This window comes from Piliocolobus tephrosceles, chromosome 12 (genome assembly GCF_002776525.5).
Source record: "Piliocolobus tephrosceles isolate RC106 chromosome 12, ASM277652v3, whole genome shotgun sequence".
Lineage (NCBI taxonomy): Eukaryota > Metazoa > Chordata > Mammalia > Primates > Cercopithecidae > Piliocolobus > Piliocolobus tephrosceles.
In genome coordinates this window covers 2,627,078-2,648,621 of record NC_045445.1, presented here as the reverse complement: position 1 = coordinate 2,648,621, position 21,544 = coordinate 2,627,078, and the positions used below count along the sequence as shown (strand labels likewise).

At 35.5% G+C, this 21,544-nt stretch overlaps 1 protein-coding gene across 1 annotated transcript in view; it reads right to left on the bottom strand.

Moving 5' to 3' along the window:
- Positions 1 to 21,544, bottom strand: part of GABRA3 (gamma-aminobutyric acid type A receptor subunit alpha3) — a 171,915-nt gene that overhangs the window by 26,168 nt on the left and 124,203 nt on the right. The window contains exon 4 of the mRNA XM_026451624.1: positions 13,750 to 13,832. Within this exon, the coding sequence (XP_026307409.1) occupies positions 13,750 to 13,832 (83 nt within the window). The remainder of the gene's footprint in view (positions 1 to 13,749; positions 13,833 to 21,544) is intronic.

The following is a 21,544-nucleotide window of genomic DNA, read 5'->3' as shown; positions in this document are numbered from 1 at the left end:
AAAAAAAAAAAAAAAAAAAAAAAAAAAAAAAAAAAAAAAAAAAATTAAAAATTAGCTGGGCATGGTGGCACATGCCTGTAGCCCCTGCTGCTCAGGAGGCTGAGGCAGGAGGATCAATTGAGCCCAGGGGTTCAAGGCTACAGTGAGCAATGATCGAGCCACTGCACTCCAGCCCAGGCAATAGAGCAAGGCCTTTGTCTCAAAAACAAACAAAAAAATGTCCAAATTGCCTACCCTAAGAGTTTTTGCAGTCCTGGATTTCTTCCTTTTATTATAGAGTCCCCAGAAGAAACTTCTAATGGGCAAATGGGAACCTCTGTTGGAATATGCACATGTGTGTACACACATGTGTGTACACACAACGAATTGTGGACATGCCTAAAGGAGAGAGATGACATGACCAGATATAAGCTTGGGAAGGATCACCCTAGCTGTCGTAGGGATGGCTGGTGGAAAAGAATGAAACTGAAGCCAAGACAGTATTTAAAAGGTCATCACAACGCCTTTTGGTGTCAGTGACCCATAGGCATAATATACTAGACAGTGGGTTGAACTGAGTGGGACGGAGCAATTTAAAAAGTAGAAATGATTATAATTTTTGAGTTTTCATGTGGTTAAGAAAGGAAAAAGGACATTTAAAAAAGATTCTACATGATCCTAACATTGTAGCTTTTGCAAGTACATGGATAATGATGGAATTTATTCACCCACTGGGGAACAGAATTCTTCCCAGTTAGACCTCTTTCTGCTTTCCTTCTTCCATGGATTTGGGCTCCTTTAATTCCTCAGCTTCTCTCCTATAAAACTGCCCCCTCATTTCAATTCCAATCATTGTACTTTCATGGAGGAGCTGGGGTAGGGTGGAGGGACTGGTTCCTGAAGAAAGGATATCTACCTGACATTTAGAACTTTTGCACTCACTGAATGGGCCCCTCACTATATTTCATATGAGTTATAATGGCTAAAGCATCTCCTTGTCTTTAGTTGCTTAGCAAAATGCCTCCTTCTGTTATCTGAGCCTTGGTATGTAACACACCCCAGGAAAAATGGAAGTAACAAACAATCTTGCCATGTTAGCACAAATGAGAATGCATTTCTTTTGAAATATTGTCAGAAACCAGTTGCTTGATAAATTGATTTAATCAGTTACCCGTTCAACAAATATTAAGGCATCATATTAGATAGTGAAGGCACAGAGGTCATAAATCATTTGAGGCCCCATCACCTCATTGAGCTTACAGTCTAGTGAGAAAAGACAGACAATAAACAAGTAAATAAATAATATAGTAACAGATAGTGGTGCATGCTATGAAGAAAATAAAGTAGAGTTACAGGGTGAGGAGGGGCGTCATTAGATACAGTGATAAGAGAAGATCTCTCTGAGGGTGGTTTCTAATCTAAAATATTAAAAAATGAGAAAGAGTCAGTCATGCAAGAGCTTGATGGAAAACATTTCAGGCCAAAATTATAACAAAACAACTAAACCTCCAAAACCCCCCAAAACCAGCAAATGCAAAGTCTTCTATGTGGTAAAGAGTTCTAGGAACTGCAGAAGGCCAATGTAATGCGGAAAGGAATATGATACAAGATTGAGGAGGTAAGTAACCAGAATACAGGATCTAAACCAAGATACAGAACACAAAGAGTTTTAGTGAAAAGAACTTAAGTTTGGTTTGGACATGGTAAAAATCCAAGGATTCTCCAGATTTCCCAGCACCATATGTTGAAGAGACTGCCCTTCCCTTAATGTGTATTTTGGTGCTTTTGTCAAAAATCAGTTGGCTGTAAATATGTAGGTTTATTTCTGTACTCTCTATTCCTTTTTTTTTTTTTTTATTTTTATAGATTTGGAGAGTACAAGTGCAGTTTTGTTAAACTGATATATTGTGTAGTGAACAAGTCTGAGCTTTTAGTGTACCCACTGCCCAAATACTAAACATTGCACCCTACAGGTATTTTTTCAGTCTTCACCCCCTCATACCCTCCCATTTTTTGGAATCTCCAGTGTGTATTATTCCACTCTCTGTATCCATGTGTATCCATTATTTGGCTTCCACTTATAAGTGAGAATATGCAGTAGTTGAGTTTATGAACTATATCACTGAGGATAGTGGCCTCTAGTTCCATCTGTGGTGCAGCAGACACATGATTTTATCCTTTTTACGGCTGAGTAGTATTCCATGGTGTCTGTGTATGTGTTTGTGCGTGTACATACATATATGTACCAATTTTCTTTATCCAGTCATCCGCTGATGGACATTTAGATTGATTTCATGACTTTGCTATTGTAAATAGTGCTGTGATAAACATACAACTGCACGTGTCTTTTTATGTTCCGTTGTTCTATGTGTCAATTTTTATGCCACTACCATGCTGTTTTGGTTACTATAGCTTCATGGTATATTTTGAAGTCAGGTAGTGTGATGTCCCCAGGTTTATTAATTTTGCTTAGTATAGTTTTGGAGATTTTGGGTCTTTTGTGGTTTCATATGAATTTTAGAATGTTTTTTCTATTTTAGGAAGCATGTAATTGCTGTTTTGATAGCAATTGTATTGAATGTGTAGCTTGCTTTGGGTAGCATGAATATTTTAACAGTATCAGTTCTTCCAATCCATGAACATAAGACGTCTTTCTACTTATTTGTGTCTTATTCTGTTTTTCTAATTTGTGTTTATAGCTTTCATTGTGGAGATCTTTTATCTCCTTGGTTAAATTTATTCCTAGGACTTTTATCGTTTTGTAGCTATTGTGAATGGAATCACTTTCTTTTTTCAAATAGTTCACTATTGACATATAGAAATGGTACTGACTTTTGTATGTGGATTTTGTATCCTTCCACGTTGCTTATTCTCTTCATTAATTCTAACAATTTTTTGTTTAATTCTTTAGGGGTATATATATATACACACACACACATATATACACACATGTATGTATGTGTGTATGGATACATATATATTTATTTATATGATTATGTCATCTGCAAACAGGGACAATTTGACTCCCTCCTTTCCAATTTGGATGCCTTTTATTTCTTTCTCTTGCCTAATTGCTCTGGCTAGGACTTCTAGTACTTCTAGGACTTCTCACCAGTAGTTGTGAGAAGTGGTGAGACTGGGTATCCTTGCCTTGTTTCACAGTTTCAGATCTTAGAAAAGAGCTTTCAACCTTTTCCATTCAGTATGATGTTTGCTGTAGGTTTGTCATATATGGCCTTTATTGTGCTGAGGTACATTCTTTTTCTATACCTAATTAGTTAAGAGCTTTCATCATGAAGAGATGTTGAACTTTATTGAATATTTTTTTCTTCATCTACTGAAATGACCATGTGTTTTTTGTCCTTGATTTTGTTGATGTCATTATCACATTTATTCATTTGCATGTTTTCAACCATTTTTGCATCCCTGGGATGAATCCCATTGCCTCTTCAACATGGTGCTGAGAAAACTGCATGTCAACATGTACAAGAATGAGACTAGACCCTTACCTCTCACTATAAACAATCGAATCAAAATGGATTAATGACTTAAATGTAAAACCCAAAGCTATAAAATTACTAGAAGAAAATGTGGGGAAATTCTCCATGCCATCAGTCATCTAGGCAAGGTTCTTTTAGATAAGAATCCAAAAGCACAGGCAGTAAAAACAAAAGTAGAAATATGGAATTTTATCAAACTAAAAATCTTCTATAGAGCAAATGAAACAACAGAGCGAACAGAAAATACACAGAATGGGAAAAATATTTTCAAAGTACACATCTGATAAGGGGTTAATATCCAGTATATATGAGGAACTCAAATAACTCAATATAAAAAAATCTGATTTTAAAAATGGGCTAAAGACCTTAATAGACATCTCTCAAAAGAAGATACACAAATGGCCACCAGGTATATAAAAAATGCCCGGTATCACTAATCATTACAGAGATGTAAATCAAAACCACAATTAGATATCACCTCACCCTGCTTAGAATGACTATTATCAAAAAGACAAAAGAGAACAAGTGCTGGAAAAGATGAGAAAAAAGGGGAACTCTTTCTTTTTTCTTTTTTTTATTTATTTTCATTATTATTATACTTTAAGTTCTAGGGTACATGTGCATAACGTGCAGGTTTGTTACATATGTATACTTGTGCCATGTTGGTGTGCTGCACCTATCAACTCGTCAGCACCCATCAACTTGTCATTTACATCAGGTATAACTCCCAATGCAATCCCTCCCCCCTCCCCCCTCCCCATGATAGGCCCCGCTGTGTGATGAAGGGGAACTCTTTCTCATACACTGTTGGTGAGAATGCAAATTAGTACTGCCACTATGAAAAAAAGTATGGCATTTCCTCAAAAAATTATAAACCGAATTACCATAATATCCAGCAATTCCACTACTGGGTATACACCCAAAATAAATAGAGTATGTTCAAGAGATATCTATACTTCAATTATTAGTTTAGCACTGTTCAAAATAGACAAGATATGGAATCAATCCAAGTGTCCATCAATGAATGAATTAATAAGAAAATGTTATATAATATATAAACACACACACATACACAATGGGATGCTATTCAGCCATAAAAAGAGAATGAAATTCTATTATTTGTGGCAATGTGGATAAAATTGGAAGACATTATGTTAAATGAAGTGAGCAAGGCTCAGAATGACAAATATTGCATTGTATCATTCATATACATAATCTAAAATAGATGATATCATAAAAGTACAGAGTAGAATGGCGGTTACCTGAGGCTGGGGAAGGAGAAGACAGAGGGCCTGGAGAGAGCTTGGTTAATGGAGGGAGATTGATTAATGGGTACAAGGTATAGCTGGATAGAAGGAATAAGTTCTGGTGTGCTATTGTGCAGAAGGCTAATTATATTTTAAAAATATTGTATGATATATTTCAAAATAGCCAGAAGAGAGGATTTTGAATGTTCTCATCACAAATACATGATAAATGTTTGAGATAATGGAAATGTTAAATACCCCGATTTGATCATTACACAATATGTATACTTATTGAAACATCTAATTGTACCCAAAAAGTATACACACTTATTTGTCAATTGAAACAAAAATAATTTTTTAAAAATTTAGGCGTTCTGATGAATCTGAAAGCTACAATCTGAGGCTGGTATATATAAAACCAAATGGAAACAGGTACTATATTGGTTTATAACTTAATCAAATAATTGCAATTCTCAAAACTTTTATTATTCACAGTGACAGGACAAGTTATAGCCACTAATTACAGGCAAATTAAGAAAATTTTGTATTTCTAGTGCAGAGTATATATGCTTCTTTATGTATTGAGATGATCGTGTGGTTTTTGTCCGTTTTATTAATATGTTATATTATGTTGAATGGTTTTTAGTTGTTGAGCCAACTTTGTATTCCTGGGATAAATCTCACTTAAAACTGATGTATAATCCATTTTATAAGTTGCTTGAATCAGTTGCTAGAGTTTCGTTGAAGATTTTTGTGTCTTATGGCTGTCTTATGACTGTAGTCATAAGAAATACTTGTCTATAGTTGTATTTTCTAGTGACCTTTGGTTTTGGTATCAGGGTAACACTAGCCTCGTAGAATGAATTAAGAAATGTTCTTTCCCCTTCTATATTTTGGAAGAATTATTTGTGAAACCCTGGTATTGATTGGTATCAAGTCTTCTTCAAATGTTTTGTACAATTCAATGGTGAAGGCTTAGATCTAAGCCTGGGCTTTTCTTTATGAGAAGTTATTAAATCACTAATGTAACCTATTGACTTAGTATAGGGTCAATGAAAACTTCTATTTCTCCTTCAGTCAGTTCCATCAGTTTGTATATTTCTATGACATTTTTTCATTTCATCTCTGTTATCTAATTGGTTGGTGTACAGTTGCTCATAGTATTTCCATAAAATCCTGCTTATTTCTGTAAGGCAAGCATGATGTGCCTTCTCTCATGCTTTTAGCAATGTGATTCTATTCTTTTATTTGCTTTGTCTGTCTGGTGAAAGGTTTATCAGTTTTGCTGATCTTTTCAAATAACTTAGATTTTTTGGTTTTCTTTAATTTTTAAAATTCTTTATTTTATTTATTTGTACTCTAATATTTATTATTTTTTCCTTCTGCTTGCTTTGGATTTAGGTTGGTCTTCTTTTTCTAGTCTCTTAAGGTGGAAGTTCAGGTTATTGATTTTAGATTTCTCTTTTAAATATAGGTTTTGCCAGGCGCGGTGGCTCAAGCCTGTAATCCCAGCACTTTGGGAGGCCGAGACGGGCAGATCACGAGGTCAGGAGATCAAGACCATCCTGGCTAACACGGTGAAACCCCATCTCTACTAAAAAAAATACAAAAAACTAGCCGGGCGAGGTGGCGGGCGCCTGTAGTCCCAGCTACTCGGGAGGCTGAGGCAGGAGAATGGCGTAAACCCGGGAGGCAGAGCTTGCAGTGAGCTGAGATCCAGCCACTGCACTCCAGTCCGGGCGACAGAGCGAGACTCCCTCTCAAAAAATAAATAAATAAATAAATAAATAAATAAATAAATAAATAAATAAAGGTTTTACAATTATAAATTTCCCTCTAAGCACTGCTTTAAGCTGATGCATCCCATGAGTTTTGGTATGTTATGTCATCATTTTCATTTGTTTCAAAATATTTTCGATTTTTTTTTTTTTTTTTTTTTTTTTTTGAGACGGAGTTGTTCTCTTTTGCCCCGGCTGGAGTGCAGTGGCCGGATCTCAGCTCACTGCAAGCTCCACCTCCCGGGTTGACGCCATTCTCCTGCCTCAGCCTCCCGAGTAGCGGGGACTACAGGCGCCCGCCACCTCGCCCAGCTAGTTTTTTGTATTTTTTAGTAGAGACGGGGTTTCACCGGGTTAGCAAGGATGGTCTCGATCTCCTGACCTTGTGATCCACCCGTCTTGGCCTCCCAAAGTGCTGGGATTACAGGCTTGAGCCACCGCGCCTGGCCTCAAAATATTTTCTAATTCTCCTTGTGATTCTTTATTTGGATCAGTCTATTTAAGAGGAGAATATGTTGTTTGATCTCAACATATTTGTAAATTTTGGGAATTTCCTTTTCTTACTGATTTCTAATTTTGGGTGAGAAAATGTACTTTGTATGGTTTCAATACTTTTAAATCTATTGAGTCTTACTGTATGACCTAATATATGGTCTATCTCAGAAAATGTTCCATGTGCACTTGAGAATAATGTACAGTCTGATGTTGTTTGGTGGAACGCTCTATAGATGTTGGTTATGTCTAGTTGGTTTATAGAATTGTTCAAATCTTGTATTTCTGTGTTGATCTGCCTAGTTGTTCTATCTATGTACTGAAAGTGGAATATTGAAATCTCTAATTATTACTGTTGAATTGTCTTATTTTTCCCTTCAGTTCTATCAGTGTTCCTTCATGTATTTTGGGGCTCTGTGTTTAAGTGTGTATTTCTTTATAACTATTATATATATTTTTTCTGATGGATTGACCTTTTCATCATGACAAAATCTTCAAGGCTTCTACAGAGGAGGGAAGAAGAAGATGGGAATAGGGCTCCCTGGTCTTACTGAGAACTAATCATTTTTCTTGAATAACACTCTTCAGAGTGTTAGGAGACTTTTGTTAAATTCCAGAGTTTGGAGAAAGTTTATTTTGACAATGTTTGAAAATTGTCTCATTGCTTTTATGGAGGAGTGGATTTTAGAAGTTCTAACTCTGTCATTCCAGAATTCCTTCCTCACTAGAGGTTTTCTAAGATTAATTTTAACTGCCCACTTAGGAACTTAAGAATTTAAATCACTCTTCTTCTTGATGTACTTTATTTGGCCTCCAGAACAACACGTTCCCTTTAGATTTTCTCATACGTCACCTGCCTTCGTCTTCACATTTATTAAATTATTCTCTTCTTTCTAACTTCTAAATGTTATCATGTCTAAAAAGAAAGTCCTTCCTTGATTTTCTTCTTTTCTCTGTATATAGTCATTTCTGTAGTGATCTCATCTAGCTGTATGACTTTAAACATCATCTATGTGGATGACACCTAAATTAAATCTCCAATCCAGATCTCTTTAATGAACACCGAAGTTACATTCCAGATAATCAGCACCCAGGAGTATCATTTGCTTCTCTTTCCAATAACAACCCTCACCAAGGGTAGCCACTATCCTGACTAGTGCTTCACTGTGGAAACTCCTTCCTGACATTGTGTTGAGAAAGATACATATTTTTCTGAATATCAAATCCAGAGAAAAAAACTTGAGAAATGAGCAAAAATAGAAAAAGGTATTATAATGATCTTGTAAGAATTAAAGCTTAACAATAGACATAGAGACTTTACTAGTTTGAAGGAATCTATTGATGTTAACTCAAAACCAAGAGCAGGAAACACTGTCACACTGAGTTAAAGTTTTGAAATTCTCAGGTGTCAGAACAGAAGTACAAAGGATTAAAGTGGTCACAACCTGATCAGTTGATTTTGCTTATTATAAATGTGTTAATGGCCCTCTATGCTGCTGATGGTAATTTTTGAAAATTTAATATTAGTAAGTCTATATGCATAAGTATACTATACACATAGTATTTTATATGTATAGTATACTGCACACACAGTATTCTAAATGCATAAAATACTATACACCATATGCATAGTATACTATACACAAACCCTGAGAGTGTTCTTCTAATAAATAACAGATTTAAGAAGCAAAATAAATCGTTAAACTGGCAATTTTGACAAGTGATTCTGTGTAGTGCTGTTTACTTTATTAAGAAATTCAAATGTTGTTATTCAAATACTATCAGTTTGCTATCATTTCCAGTGTCTGAGTAATCTTCCATATATTACCACTCTTTATGAATACTTCTAAAGTTATTATTAATATTTTTATTTATTAAAAGTTAGAGATCCGTATTATGAATAAAGAGCATTAAGAAGTTTGAAAGTGTTCTATGAATAACAATTTTTAACAGCACATATTAGTTTTGCCTGTTTGTGTATATAGTATAAATAGAATCAGACTATGTATATACTTATGTATTTGGCCTTTGCTCAGCATTGTGGCTGTGACCTCATCCATGTTGAGTGTAATATAATTGTAATTGCTGTATAGTATTTCTTTGTGTGACTATGCTACAGCTTTTTATTCCATTCTGATGGACATTAAGGGAGTTTCCAGTGGAGTTTATTACAATTAGCTCTGCTATGGACATTCTTAATATGCCTTTTGGTATACATAAACAATGATGTCTGTTTGGAACTATGCTCAGGACTAGAGATGCAAAGTTATATGATATGCACATGTACAGCACTATTAAATAGCACCAAACAATTTTCAAAAACCTTGGTACAAATTTACATTCTTATCAGTAGTGTATGAGAGTACAGATTTGCTCAACATCCTCACCAAGAAGTGGTATTTTCTGTCTTTTTTATGTTAGTCACTCTAATGGGTGGGTACTGGTAGCCTTTGGATTTTATTTTGCATTTCTCTGCTGACTAATACAATCAGTCACTGTGTGTGTGTGTCTGTGCCTGTGTGCATGTGCATGTGCGTGCCTGCGTGTCTGTGTGTGTTTGTGAGCTTGGGAAACTGTTTTAACAGTGCCCATTAGAGACTTTGGCCTTTTTTCTATCGAGGTTTCAGATACTTTTTATATAGATTTGTAGGATGTCTTATGCTTTTGAGTCCTTTGTTATGCATATGCAATGCAAATACTTTCTCCCTCTCTGTGGCTTCTACTCACTCCCTTAATGATCTTCTAATAAAGAAAATTTCTTAATTTTTAATATATTTTAAGTCATTCTATTTTACCTTTATGGTTAATGTTAATCTATGTCCTGTGTAAGCAACCTCTACCTTTTCCAAGATCATGGAGACATTCTCTTTTGCTTTCTTCTATTAATAAAAGCTGGATTGTTTTACCTTTCACTCTTTCACATTTAGATCTGCAAACCATCTGGAATTTATTTTTGCTTATCATGTGATATAAGAGTCAAGATGAATCTCTCTCTCTCTCTCTGTCTCTCTCTCTCTCTCTCGTTCTCTCTCTCTCTCCTATTCTGTTCCATGAGTATATTTGTCTACTTTGCAGCAATAATACCTTTTCTAAATTACTGTAACTTCAAAATACCTCTAGATATCTGATATCAGATTAGATTTTAATGTAAATTTCCCAGCTTTATTATTCTTTAAGATCATCTTAACTATTCTTGTTACTTTAAATATTTCCATATAAACTTTAGAATAAGAAATTTTTTCATTCTATTTATGCTGCTTCATGTTTATATGATTTCTTGAGTATTTGGGCTGATAATTTTCACCAGTTTTAAAGTGTTTGGCCTTTACTTAATTATTGCTTTCGCTCCATTATCTGCCTGTTTATCCTCTGCAAATTACACATTGCAATTTCTTTTATTAACTTTTATTTTAAGTTCAGGGGTACATATGCAGGATGTGCAGGTTTGTTACATAGGTAAACCTGTGTTATGGGGGTTTGCTGTACAGATTATTTCGTCACCCAGGTAATTAACACTAGTACCCATTAGTTATTTTTCCTGATCCTCTCTCTCCTCTCACCCTCCAAAAAGCTCCAGTGTGTGTTGTTCCCCTCTGTGTGTCCATGTGTTCTCATCATTTAGCTCCTACTTATAAGTGAGAACTTGCGGTATTTGGTTTTCTGTTCCTGTGTTAGCTTGCTAAGGATAATGGCCTCCAGCTCCAGGCATGTCCCTGCAAAAGACAAGATCTCATTCTTTTTTGGTGGCTGCAGAGTATTCCATGGTGTATATGTACTATATTTTCTTTATCCAGTCTATTATTGATGGGCATTTAAGTTGATTCTATGCCTTTGCTGTTGTGAGTAGTGCTGTGATGAACATACATGTGCATGCGTCTTTACAATAGGATGATTTATATTCCCTTACTGTGACCCACATGCTTTTTACTTCTTTCTGTATTTATCTTTCTATCCTTCAGTTCTGCTTTTTTTCTATTTATCAGTTTTTTAGTCATCTGATGCTGCCTTCTGCTTGTCAAATCTATCCATTGAATTCTGAATTTTAGATATTGTACTTCTCTGTAATTCTAATTTATTCTTCTTTATAGGTTCCAATTTTCTGTTAAAATTATAGGTATTCGATCTGCTTTAGTAATCATTTCCCTTTTTTCTTGAATGTATTAGCCATAGCTTTCTAAAGTCCTTGACTACAAACTCTGACATCTAAATCACCTGTAGGTCTGTTTATATATTTTGGTTTTTGGCTTTGGTTTTAAAACTTGGTTTTAGGTCTCATGGTCCTGCCTATTCATATGACTATTGATTTTTCATTGAATTCCATACATTGTGTATAAAACTGTAGTATTTTCAAAGAGAAGTCTCTTTTCCACCATAGAGGCTTCATTATTTACTTTGCTATACAGATAGTATGGGAGAATTATCACCTTAATCTCATAACGGACTTCTGCTGGGTTATAGTTTTTACTAAATCTAGTCTGTCTTTGCTATTGCCTTGTTCCTAGGATATAGCTCTCTAGGATTTTAAACTAGTAGTCTAGCATGTCTTCTTTTTTTAGTATTGGAAGACTGCAGAAAAGGAAGCTCTCCTTTTCAACGTTTTTCGTATTAGCTTTTGTCCTCATGCTCCGTGCAAATTCAAAATTCACCAATTATGTTGAGAGGGAGATCAGCCATTAATTTGACATGTTTCAGATATTTCCTTTGTGTCACCCTAGCCCTGTGTGATCATCAGATCACTGCTGTTTCTTCTCATCCACTAGTATGAGCCCTATGCCCGGTAAGCTGCTATCCAAGGCCAGAATTGGCAAATGCTCCCAGAGATGAAAGAGCTGTAGGTTGCAACTTCATCTATGAGAGGCTCTCCCCTATCTCCAGAATTTTAGACACTTCAATCTTCACTGAGCTTTACTGTTTATATGGTTCTAGGTTTTATAGTTGTTAATGAAGGGAACACTGTTGACCAATAAACAACTCTGTCCTTCCCAGAAATACTGTAGTCACCTCCTACCTGGGCTCCACATGGTTTGATCCCTCTTCTATTTACATCATTTAAAAATTTCCAGGAGGCCGAGACGGGCGGATCACGAGGTCAGGAGATCGAGATCATCCTGGCTAACACGATGAAACCCCGTCTCCACTAAAAAATACAAAAAACTAGCCGGGCGAGGTGGCGGGCGCCTGTAGCCCCAGCTACTGGGGAGGCTGAGGCGGGAGAATGGCGTCAACCCGGGTGGTGGAGCTTGCAGTGAGCTGAGATCCGGCCACTGCACTCCAGCCTGGGTGACAGAGCAAGACTCCATCTCAAAAAAAGAAAAAAAAAATTCCTAGTAATTATTTTAAGACATAAGTCAGATAATGCCATTCTTTTGTCTAAAATATTCTATTTGTTCTTCATTTTTCCTTAGAATATAATTCAAAGCCCTTTAATGGCCTATAAGATTTCAGATTACCTGCCCCCCACTTTGGTCTCATCCTCTTCTCCTGCTCTCCCCTTCCTGACTTTGGCCAGCCACACTGGCTGAACAAGTCATCCACTTTTCTGACATAAGGTATTTTTCCTGGTTGTTCCTTCTACTCAGAACACTATATATACATATATACACACACACACACATATATATATACACACATATATATGTACATATATACATATATACATATGCATTGATAAGCTCTCTATTTTCTTAATATTTCTGCTTGAATGCTACTTTTAAAAAATTAGGGTGACACTAATCACCGTATTTTCAATTTCAGTGGTAACACAAATCTAGGAATGGATGTTTCCCCTAATTCTGCAGTACTTTTATGTTTTCCCATGTTGCTTCTCACATTAAAACATGCTTTATGCTTTACCCTTTAATCCATTATTTTATCTTTCACTGTCACTCTTCTCTATATAATATAAGCTCCACAAGGGCAAGGGTTTTGTTTTATTCATGGATGCATTCCAAGCTCCTAGAATAGAACCTAGCACACAGAAGACAGTCTATAAAGATTTGAAAAACTAATGATTGAGCAAACATGTTGAACTTAATTATTTGGGTCTTTTCAAATGCACTTTCTGTTTCAAAACACAGCTAAATTTAATTTTGATGTGATCAACACAGATTTTGATATATTACTCTGATGACTCTGTATATGAAACCCACTCTGAAATTTTTAGGTTCAAAAACTCACTCAAATTCTATGCAATGTTGATTTTTCTAATTCATTTGAAAATGGACTATATATTTGCTACTTTCTCTGTAAAATTTACAGATACTGGAAAAGGTAATACTTTCAAAAGTGAGCAAACCTTCAGAGTCTCTTCCTGCCTATCATATACTCTTAAGAACTGGATAGAAGTATATGAAGATGCAGGTAGAATATGCACTTCAAAAAATATAACCACATTCTGTTTGACATATCTTGTCCTTAGGTAGCTGTGACTATATTTTATATCACTTCTGTCTTGCTCTGTCCTTTGGGCAATTTAGGAAACAGACATTAATGTTTCAATCTAATGGCAGAGAAATTAGTCTGAAATGGCAAAATAAAGTTTGCTTCTTAGAAAGAAAACTCTTGTTAAAGGCTTAGTCTCCTCCTCCTGATTACTTAGTACTACTCAACCCCACTCTCTGACCCACCCCAATATCAGCCCAGATTAAAAGTCTCAGCTTTAGGAACTTGTAGTGGACAGAATAGAGTATGTTACATTTCTTTTGGAAGATCAGGCAAAAAAAAAAACAAAAGAGAGAGAGAGAAAATACATACAGCTTCCAAACTTCAGTGGGCAGGCATGCACATCCATGGGAAAATCTTCCAAATGCATGGGACACTCGGCATGAATTGTTAACCTAAAAGAAAGGCAAACAGAAAATGAAATTAAGCTAAAATAAATGTTATTAAACACAGGGTTGTATTCTCAGCAGCAATGGAGTGTTCCTAAGAATAACGAGATTTTTGTTTGTTTAGGTTCACTGAGATTCCAAAGTCTTTATGAACACAAAGGATGGATAAAATGAACTAGATAGCCTCTCAAAGAGGCATTAAGTATTCATATTTTTGGATCATATCTGAATCCCATGCTGTCACCTTTGAAAAACAGATATATCTTTTTTACCTTAACTGTATTTCCTTAGACACCCCCCAAGAAGCCTGGAAACACCAGGTTCTGACTCATTCACTCCTGATCGCAGTTTAATTATTTCTGAAATATTTCTTCTCAGCAGGCTATTCTGTGAGTTAACCAATTTAAAGATTGCACTGAAGAGAAGAGGTATGTAGAAAGAATATCTTTACCCTGATCATTAACAGACAGACAAAAAAGATAATTCTACTGCTCACAGGAACACACACACACACATACACCACACACACACACACACCACACACACACACACACGAAAACTGACCACTCCAGGAAAAAATACAAAGGTGATGGAGGACATCAGAAACCTCAGAGGTCAAGTCTAAAGAGCTCATACTCTGTCAACAGAGGCAACATTTGGAAAAGATGTTGGATGGATTGCTCGGTGGAAATCTGAATGGTATATGACATGTTTACATACTCACTCCCCTGCAATAGTCTCCCTGAATAGTCTATTTCAAGGTTTCCCCTTCTGATTTTTAAATTTTTTTCAAGACTTAACTTTCCTTGGGCTAGATAGTAGCCTCCTATGTAGAAATGGGGCTCACGTAGCAAAACTTTAGAGTTGCTTGGAAGCTAGCTCTCACGAGCTACTTCTAACTAGCCTTTATACTTACTGGTTATATTGGACTCAACCCCCGCCATCCTTTTGGAGTTCTAATAAGTTGAGAAACTGGTTATCAATTATAATGTCACCCATTCCCCCAATGGCTTCTTCCCTTAGATAGGTACTCCTGCTGATAACTTTTCAGGGCCCAAGTACTACTTAGGACCAGAAATCTTGCCTAATAAAACATCAATATATGAGACTGAAAAGAATATGCCTCACTTCTATGCAATTACCAAAGAAGCCTGTGGGGAAGTGTTTTGTTGAGGCAACAAGTAAAGACGTGCCTGAAAGGGATCTCATGTGTGGGGTCTCCATTTCTCACTCTTCACATCACAGTACTACTGTAACAGTGTTAGGAAGCAAGATCTTAACAAGATATCCACAGCCTATTGCTGCTTAATACGATTTTTCTTTGGTTAATGAGAGTGAGATACCAGGAGATATTTCTTGTCAAATTACAGACATCCATGTGTCTATGAAGGCATAGAACGTTCAATGTATAATTGTTATCATTATGATGATCATTGATAATAACCTATGAGATGCTCACAGCATGTTACAACTTCTAAAGAACATTCCCATCAGTAATTCCACTCAGGCCTACCATAACATTTGTGATGTAGGGACCCTGGTTACCTGGAACTAAGGATTCTATTTACCTCATTTGCTCCCCATAGTGACCCTGTGAGGGACATATTGCAGACATTATTATCATCTTTATTTCATAAATAAGAATTCATGGTGTTAAAGTGAGTTTCTCAAGTCACACAACCTGATGAGCTTCAGTGCAATCTGGTGTTCTTTCTACACTAACAATTTTCCATTCATCTGAGGGTAACGGTCTCCTCAGGTCCTCAGCAATCTTTCAGTCATATGAGAGATGTTCTAGTTATCTTTGGTTATCTTTGAGCAAGTATGTTCTATGTATAAGGTAGTCATGGGAAGATACTAAGAAAAGAAGGAAGAACCAGAGGCACGAGCCACAATTGTTGCCCTCATAGTGACCAGTGCTATAGGAAAAGAAAGCTAACCCTCACATATGCAGTTAACCATTGACACAGGGCAGGAGTTGAGTACATTAGCCTGAATGCAGTCAGAATGCTTTCTATTGCTGAAAAAACTTGAAGGAATATTGAACATCCTAGCTATGGGAAGGGAGATAAGGAGGGCAAGAAGGTCAGACAGCGTTGACATGTTTAAGAATCAATAAAAAGAGCACAACGTAATTTGGTTTGTGAAGTACCTTGCACCTACAAACATTTGCTTTTTCTCTCTCCTCTGTGCTTAAGTGGGTTGAGGTAGAAGTGGATGGGAATAAAGATAGAAAAGTTTTAAATCAGTTTTGCCCCTAATCAGAAATCACTGCCTTTGCATCCTGCTTTGATAGTCTATTTGTTGTGGTCTTATTCTCCATGTCCCCAGAACTGCTGGCTAGATATAAAGTAATTTCCCCTTGGCATTACTCATAAGAGGCAGTATCTTGGAAATAATATAAGTGGAGAAAAGGAACACAATTTTCTTTATTAAACTCTCATGGAATCTTTTCAGTATCCAACACAAGGAGCATGTTTTTCAGTGAAATACATTTCTCTTGTGTCTGGTTCTTTGAGTCATGAAACCCCTTTTGTGCCTTAAGAATAAAGTCAGACTGGTGGAGTATTGCAGGCTAGCTTCAGAATTCAGCTTTTGTTCAAGACACATCGGAAATTTTGTAAATATCCAAGGCAACTTTAGTTCCCTCACTTTTAAAAAGGAATAGAGACAATATCCTCTTCCCCTACATAACCCATCTATCCATTCAACATTTATCCATTTAACAATATCAGGGATTTATAGGGTGGTGGGAGGCACAAATTAGAAAAAAAGAAATCAAAGGTTTTATCTACTCCAGAGGATTATCACTATCATCATTATTATCTTTACTATATATAGAAAATAATTTCAAAGAGAAAGCTGGGGCAGAATCAGAGCCTTTAAGTGACATGGTTGCCTCAGACTTCAGATCAGCAAAATAAACAAGCCCTATAAAAATTTCATGTCCTCTCTCCTTTTCCAATCTTTCTCCCTCTTCATGGATTCATTTGTGAAGCTCTACTAAATCTGGTTGTATTTTTGCTAGCAGTTTTCAGTGAGCTTTCCAAAAAAGGTCAGAATCCCCTGAAAATGTGGTATTCAGATCACAGAACTATAGTCGCAATACAGGGGTTGGCCTGCTTTGCTTTTTATGCGAAGACCAGATACAAAGTAAGAGGCAATCCAGGAAGCCCCTTCTTTGGGAGACGAGGATACAAATGAAAATCTGACCACATTTTTAGCCCTTCACCTGCACCCTTCTCCCCCACATACATACTTCAGTTGTTACCCTCATTTTACCATGCTTTACCATGCTTTACCAATCCTGACTTTCTTGTCACCTCCCCGCCTCCACCTTTGCTGCAAAACAGTTGCTTTTTATCCCATCACACTAAGTTAAAGTTATATTGTTGCAACAGCCTCCTAGGTTGTCTCTGCTTTTCCCCTTCCCTCTTAGAGTATATTCTATATAACAGCCTTCCAGTGTTTGCCGATCTATTACAGAGTAAAAACCAAAGTCCTTATCAAAGCTTACAGTGTCTGATATAATCTTGTCTTCCACCCTCCCCTTCACTCTGCTTCAGCTCTGTCAACATGCCTGTCTCTCTTACATCATGACCTTTCCACTCACTATGCTCTCTGCCTAGGATGTTCTTCTTTTGAATACCTGGATAATTAATTTCTGCATTTCTTTCAAGTTTTGCTTAATTAGCATATTCTAAATGGGGCTTACTCTGATCTCCACTGAGTTTACTACCTTCCCTATAGGTAGTAAACCTTATCATGCTTTCTTTTTTCATAGCCCCTAAAATACAATGCACCTTCTAATTTACGTTTTCTATTTATCATCTATTTTTCTTTCCTTCCTTTCTATAAGGTTATGGATTTTTAATCTTGTTTTTTCTTTAATGTGTGCTAACATCCTAGTTAAGTATCTAGCACATTGTAGGTATTCAATGAATATCAACTCAATGAATGATTTACTGAATGACTTTTCTTTCCTAAAGTCACACATTTCTCTTGGAGTCTGCAGAGAGGAGGTGTAGGCTGGGCAAGATAAGGTTTAAGTATTGCTAGGGTTCTAGGCAAAATCATGTCTTAATATGATTCATTAATAGCATCATATCTCAATTTATTCACTTCAATGGGCATATAGTTTACTTCCTAGAATTTCGGAGCTACAAGAGCCTTATGGAAAGCAGCTAGTTTTATCCCCTTATATATTTATGTATGAGAAAGTAGAAGGAACATGTCTTGCCCCAAATCACTCAACATAGTCTGGGAGCTGACTAAAAGTTTCCTGATTCACTGGTGTAGTCAACAAAAGATCCCCAGTGGATGCCCAAAACCACAGATAGTATTGAACTCTCTATATACTATATTTTTGCTTATATATACATACATATGATAAAGTTTAATTTATTTATAAGTTAGGCACAATACTCTTGCACTTTGGGACCATTAATTAGTAAAATAAGGGTTCCTTGAACATAACCAGTATGACAATGACACAGTCGATTTGATAACTGAGGCAGCTACTAAGTGACTAATGAGCAGGTAGCATCTACTGAACAAAGGGAGGATTCACATCTCAGGATGGGACAACTGTGCAACAACAGTTGCACAACTGTGAATATATTAAAAATCACTTAATTGTACACTTCAAGGATAGCCGAGATTTCATTACACTACTCAGAATGGCATGCAACTTAAAACTTATGAATTGTTTAATACTAGAATTTTCCATTTAATATTTTCAGATGGTGGATGATAGTGGGTAACCAAAATCATAGAAAATTAAATCACAGATAAGGGATAAAATACCAAAATTGTTGTCTACTTAGAATTTACATCTCAGTAGAGTAAGACAGAAAATAAACAAGATAAGTAAGCAAATTATATAGTTTATTGAAATGTGATATACCCCAGGAATAAAAATTAAAAGATATGGGTAACAAGTATTTGGAAGGGGTTTCAATTTTTAATAGGGTGTTTAGCAGTTGCCTCACTGAGTAGGTGACATTTGAGCAACAATCTGAAGCAGATGAGAGAATGAGCCTTGTAGAAACCTGGGGAAAGAGCATTCAAGTTAGAAGGGGTAGCAGTGCAAAGGCCCTGAGGTAGAAGTGTGCCCAGTGTGCTCAAGAAATAGCAACTAGCCTACTGTGGCTGTGTTGTAGAGCTCAAGGGGAAGAGTAATAGAAATGAGTTCAAAGAAGAAATTATGGGGCATGAACTAGATAGTATAAGAGCTCCTGGATATTTTTGCTTTCACTATGAGTGTAATATAGAGGCACTGTGGGATTTTAAGCAGAGGGTAACTTGATCAAACTAACATTTTAAAATTATGGCAATTTTATAGAGAAAAAGTTGAAGGAGGTCAAAAACGAAACCAGGAAGATGAAGTCTAAAACCACTTTATGATTAAAAACTCTCAAAAATCTAGGAATAGAAGACAACTTCCTCAATTGATAAATGGCACTTACTAAAAACCCTCATCTAGCATCATAGTTAATACTGAAAGACTAAGATACTTCCCCTAAGATCAAGCAAGGATGTTTTTTTCTTCCTTATTCAACTTCTTATTCAAGAATTTAGCCAGTCAAAGAAGAAAAGAAATGGGGAATGACTGCTAATGGTATGGAGGTTTTTTCTGATGTGACTAAAATGTTCTGAAATTAGATCTTGGTGACGGTTGCACAACTGTGAATATATTAAAAATCATTTAATTGTACACTTCAAGAGGATAAATTGGCATGTGAATCATATTTCAATAAAGCTGTCTAAATAATTAGGCAAGCAAAAGAATATAAGAGAATGATTGGAAAGCAAAAATCAAAAGTGTCTATTTGAAGGTGACATGTTCAGACATTCCGTGTTCACAGATTTAGAAGTCCTAATAGCATTAAGGCAGCAGTTCTCTCCAAATTGCTCTATATATTCAACACATACCCTTTGAAAATCCAGATTTTCTTTTTGTGAAAATGGCAAGTTGATTCTAAAATTCATATGAGAATACAAAGGATCTAGAATAGCCAAAGCATCTTTCAAAAAAAAAAAATTGTGAGTACTTACACTTTCCAATTTTAAAGCTACAGTAATCAATATGGTACAGTTTTGGCCTAAATATTGTAATATAAAAATATTACATTATAATATTGTAATGGAAAAAATAGAAAATCCAGAAATAAACTTTGATATTTAGAGCCAATTGATTTTTGACCAAGATGCCAAGCAATTCAGTTGAGAAAAAAATAGCTTTTTCAGTAAATGTTTCTAGGAGAATTTAATATACAAGTGCAAGATATGAACTTAGACTGTTACCTCACACCATAAGCAAAAATCAACTAACAATGGATCATAAACCGAAATTTAAGAGCTAAAATTTCTAAAGGAGAACATAGGAGGAAATCTTTGTTACCTTGAGTTACACAAAGATTTCTTAGGTATGACACCAAAATCATGATGCATACAAGAAAAAATACAATAAATTGGACTTCATAAAAATTCAAAACTTTTGCTTGTCAAAAGATACTTTTAAGAAAATGAAAAGACAAGGCACAAAGAAAGTGAATATATTTGTGAAACATACATCTGATAAAGAACTTGCATTAAAAATACATAAATAACCCTTACAATTCAATAATGAGAAGAAAAACAACCTAATGTGAAAATAAGAAGTATAGATATGCAAATAATATATTCTGTTGGCTAATAAGCACATGGAAATATGTTCAACATTATTAGTGATTAAAGAAATGCAAATTAAAACTACAATGAGATACTACGACATGCACACTAAAATGGCTAAAAATAAAAAAGATCAACAATTCCAAATGTTGACAAGGATTTGGAAAAAAAACACAAGATCATAAATTATGGTGGAAATCACACTTTGGACAATATTTTGGCAGCTTTTGACGTTTAACTTAAGCTTACCATAAGACCCTGTGGTTTTACTCTAATTCTTACTTTAATTACTCTAATTATTCACTAACAAAGATAAATGAAAACATGTGTCCAAAGAAAGACCTATTTATAGCAGCTTTATTCACAATAGGTAAAAGGTGGAAACAACACCAATGTCCATTATTGTGAATGGATGAACAAGATGTGGTATATATCTATACAATGGAATATTAATCATCAATAAAAAAGGAATACACACAATGGCATGGATGAATCTCAAATGTGTTATGCTAAGTGAAAATGGCCAGACACAAAATGTCGCACATTGTATGATTCCATTCACATGACATGTCCAAGAAAGACAAATGTATAGAGACAGAAAGTAGATTAGTGGTCGAGTGGTGTTGGGGTGAGAATGGAGTGTTACTACAAATTTGTAGAGAGATTTTTGGAAGTGATAATATGTTCTAAACTTCAATTTTGTTTATAGTTGCACAATTCTATAAATCTACTAAAAATCATCGATTTGTACATGTAAAACAAATTTTATAATAGGTAAATTATACTTCAAAAAGTTCTTATTTTATTTATTTATTTATTTATTTTTTATTTATTTTGGGTGTACCATATTTTATTTTATTTTTTTATTTTATTTTTTTTATTATACTTTCAGTTCTAGGGTACATGTGCATAACGTGCAGGTTTGTTACATATGTATACATGTGCCATGTTGGTGTGCTGCACTCACCAACTCGTCAGCACCCATCAATTCATCATTTATACCAGGTATAACTCCCCAATGCAATCCCTCCCCCCTCCCCCCTCCC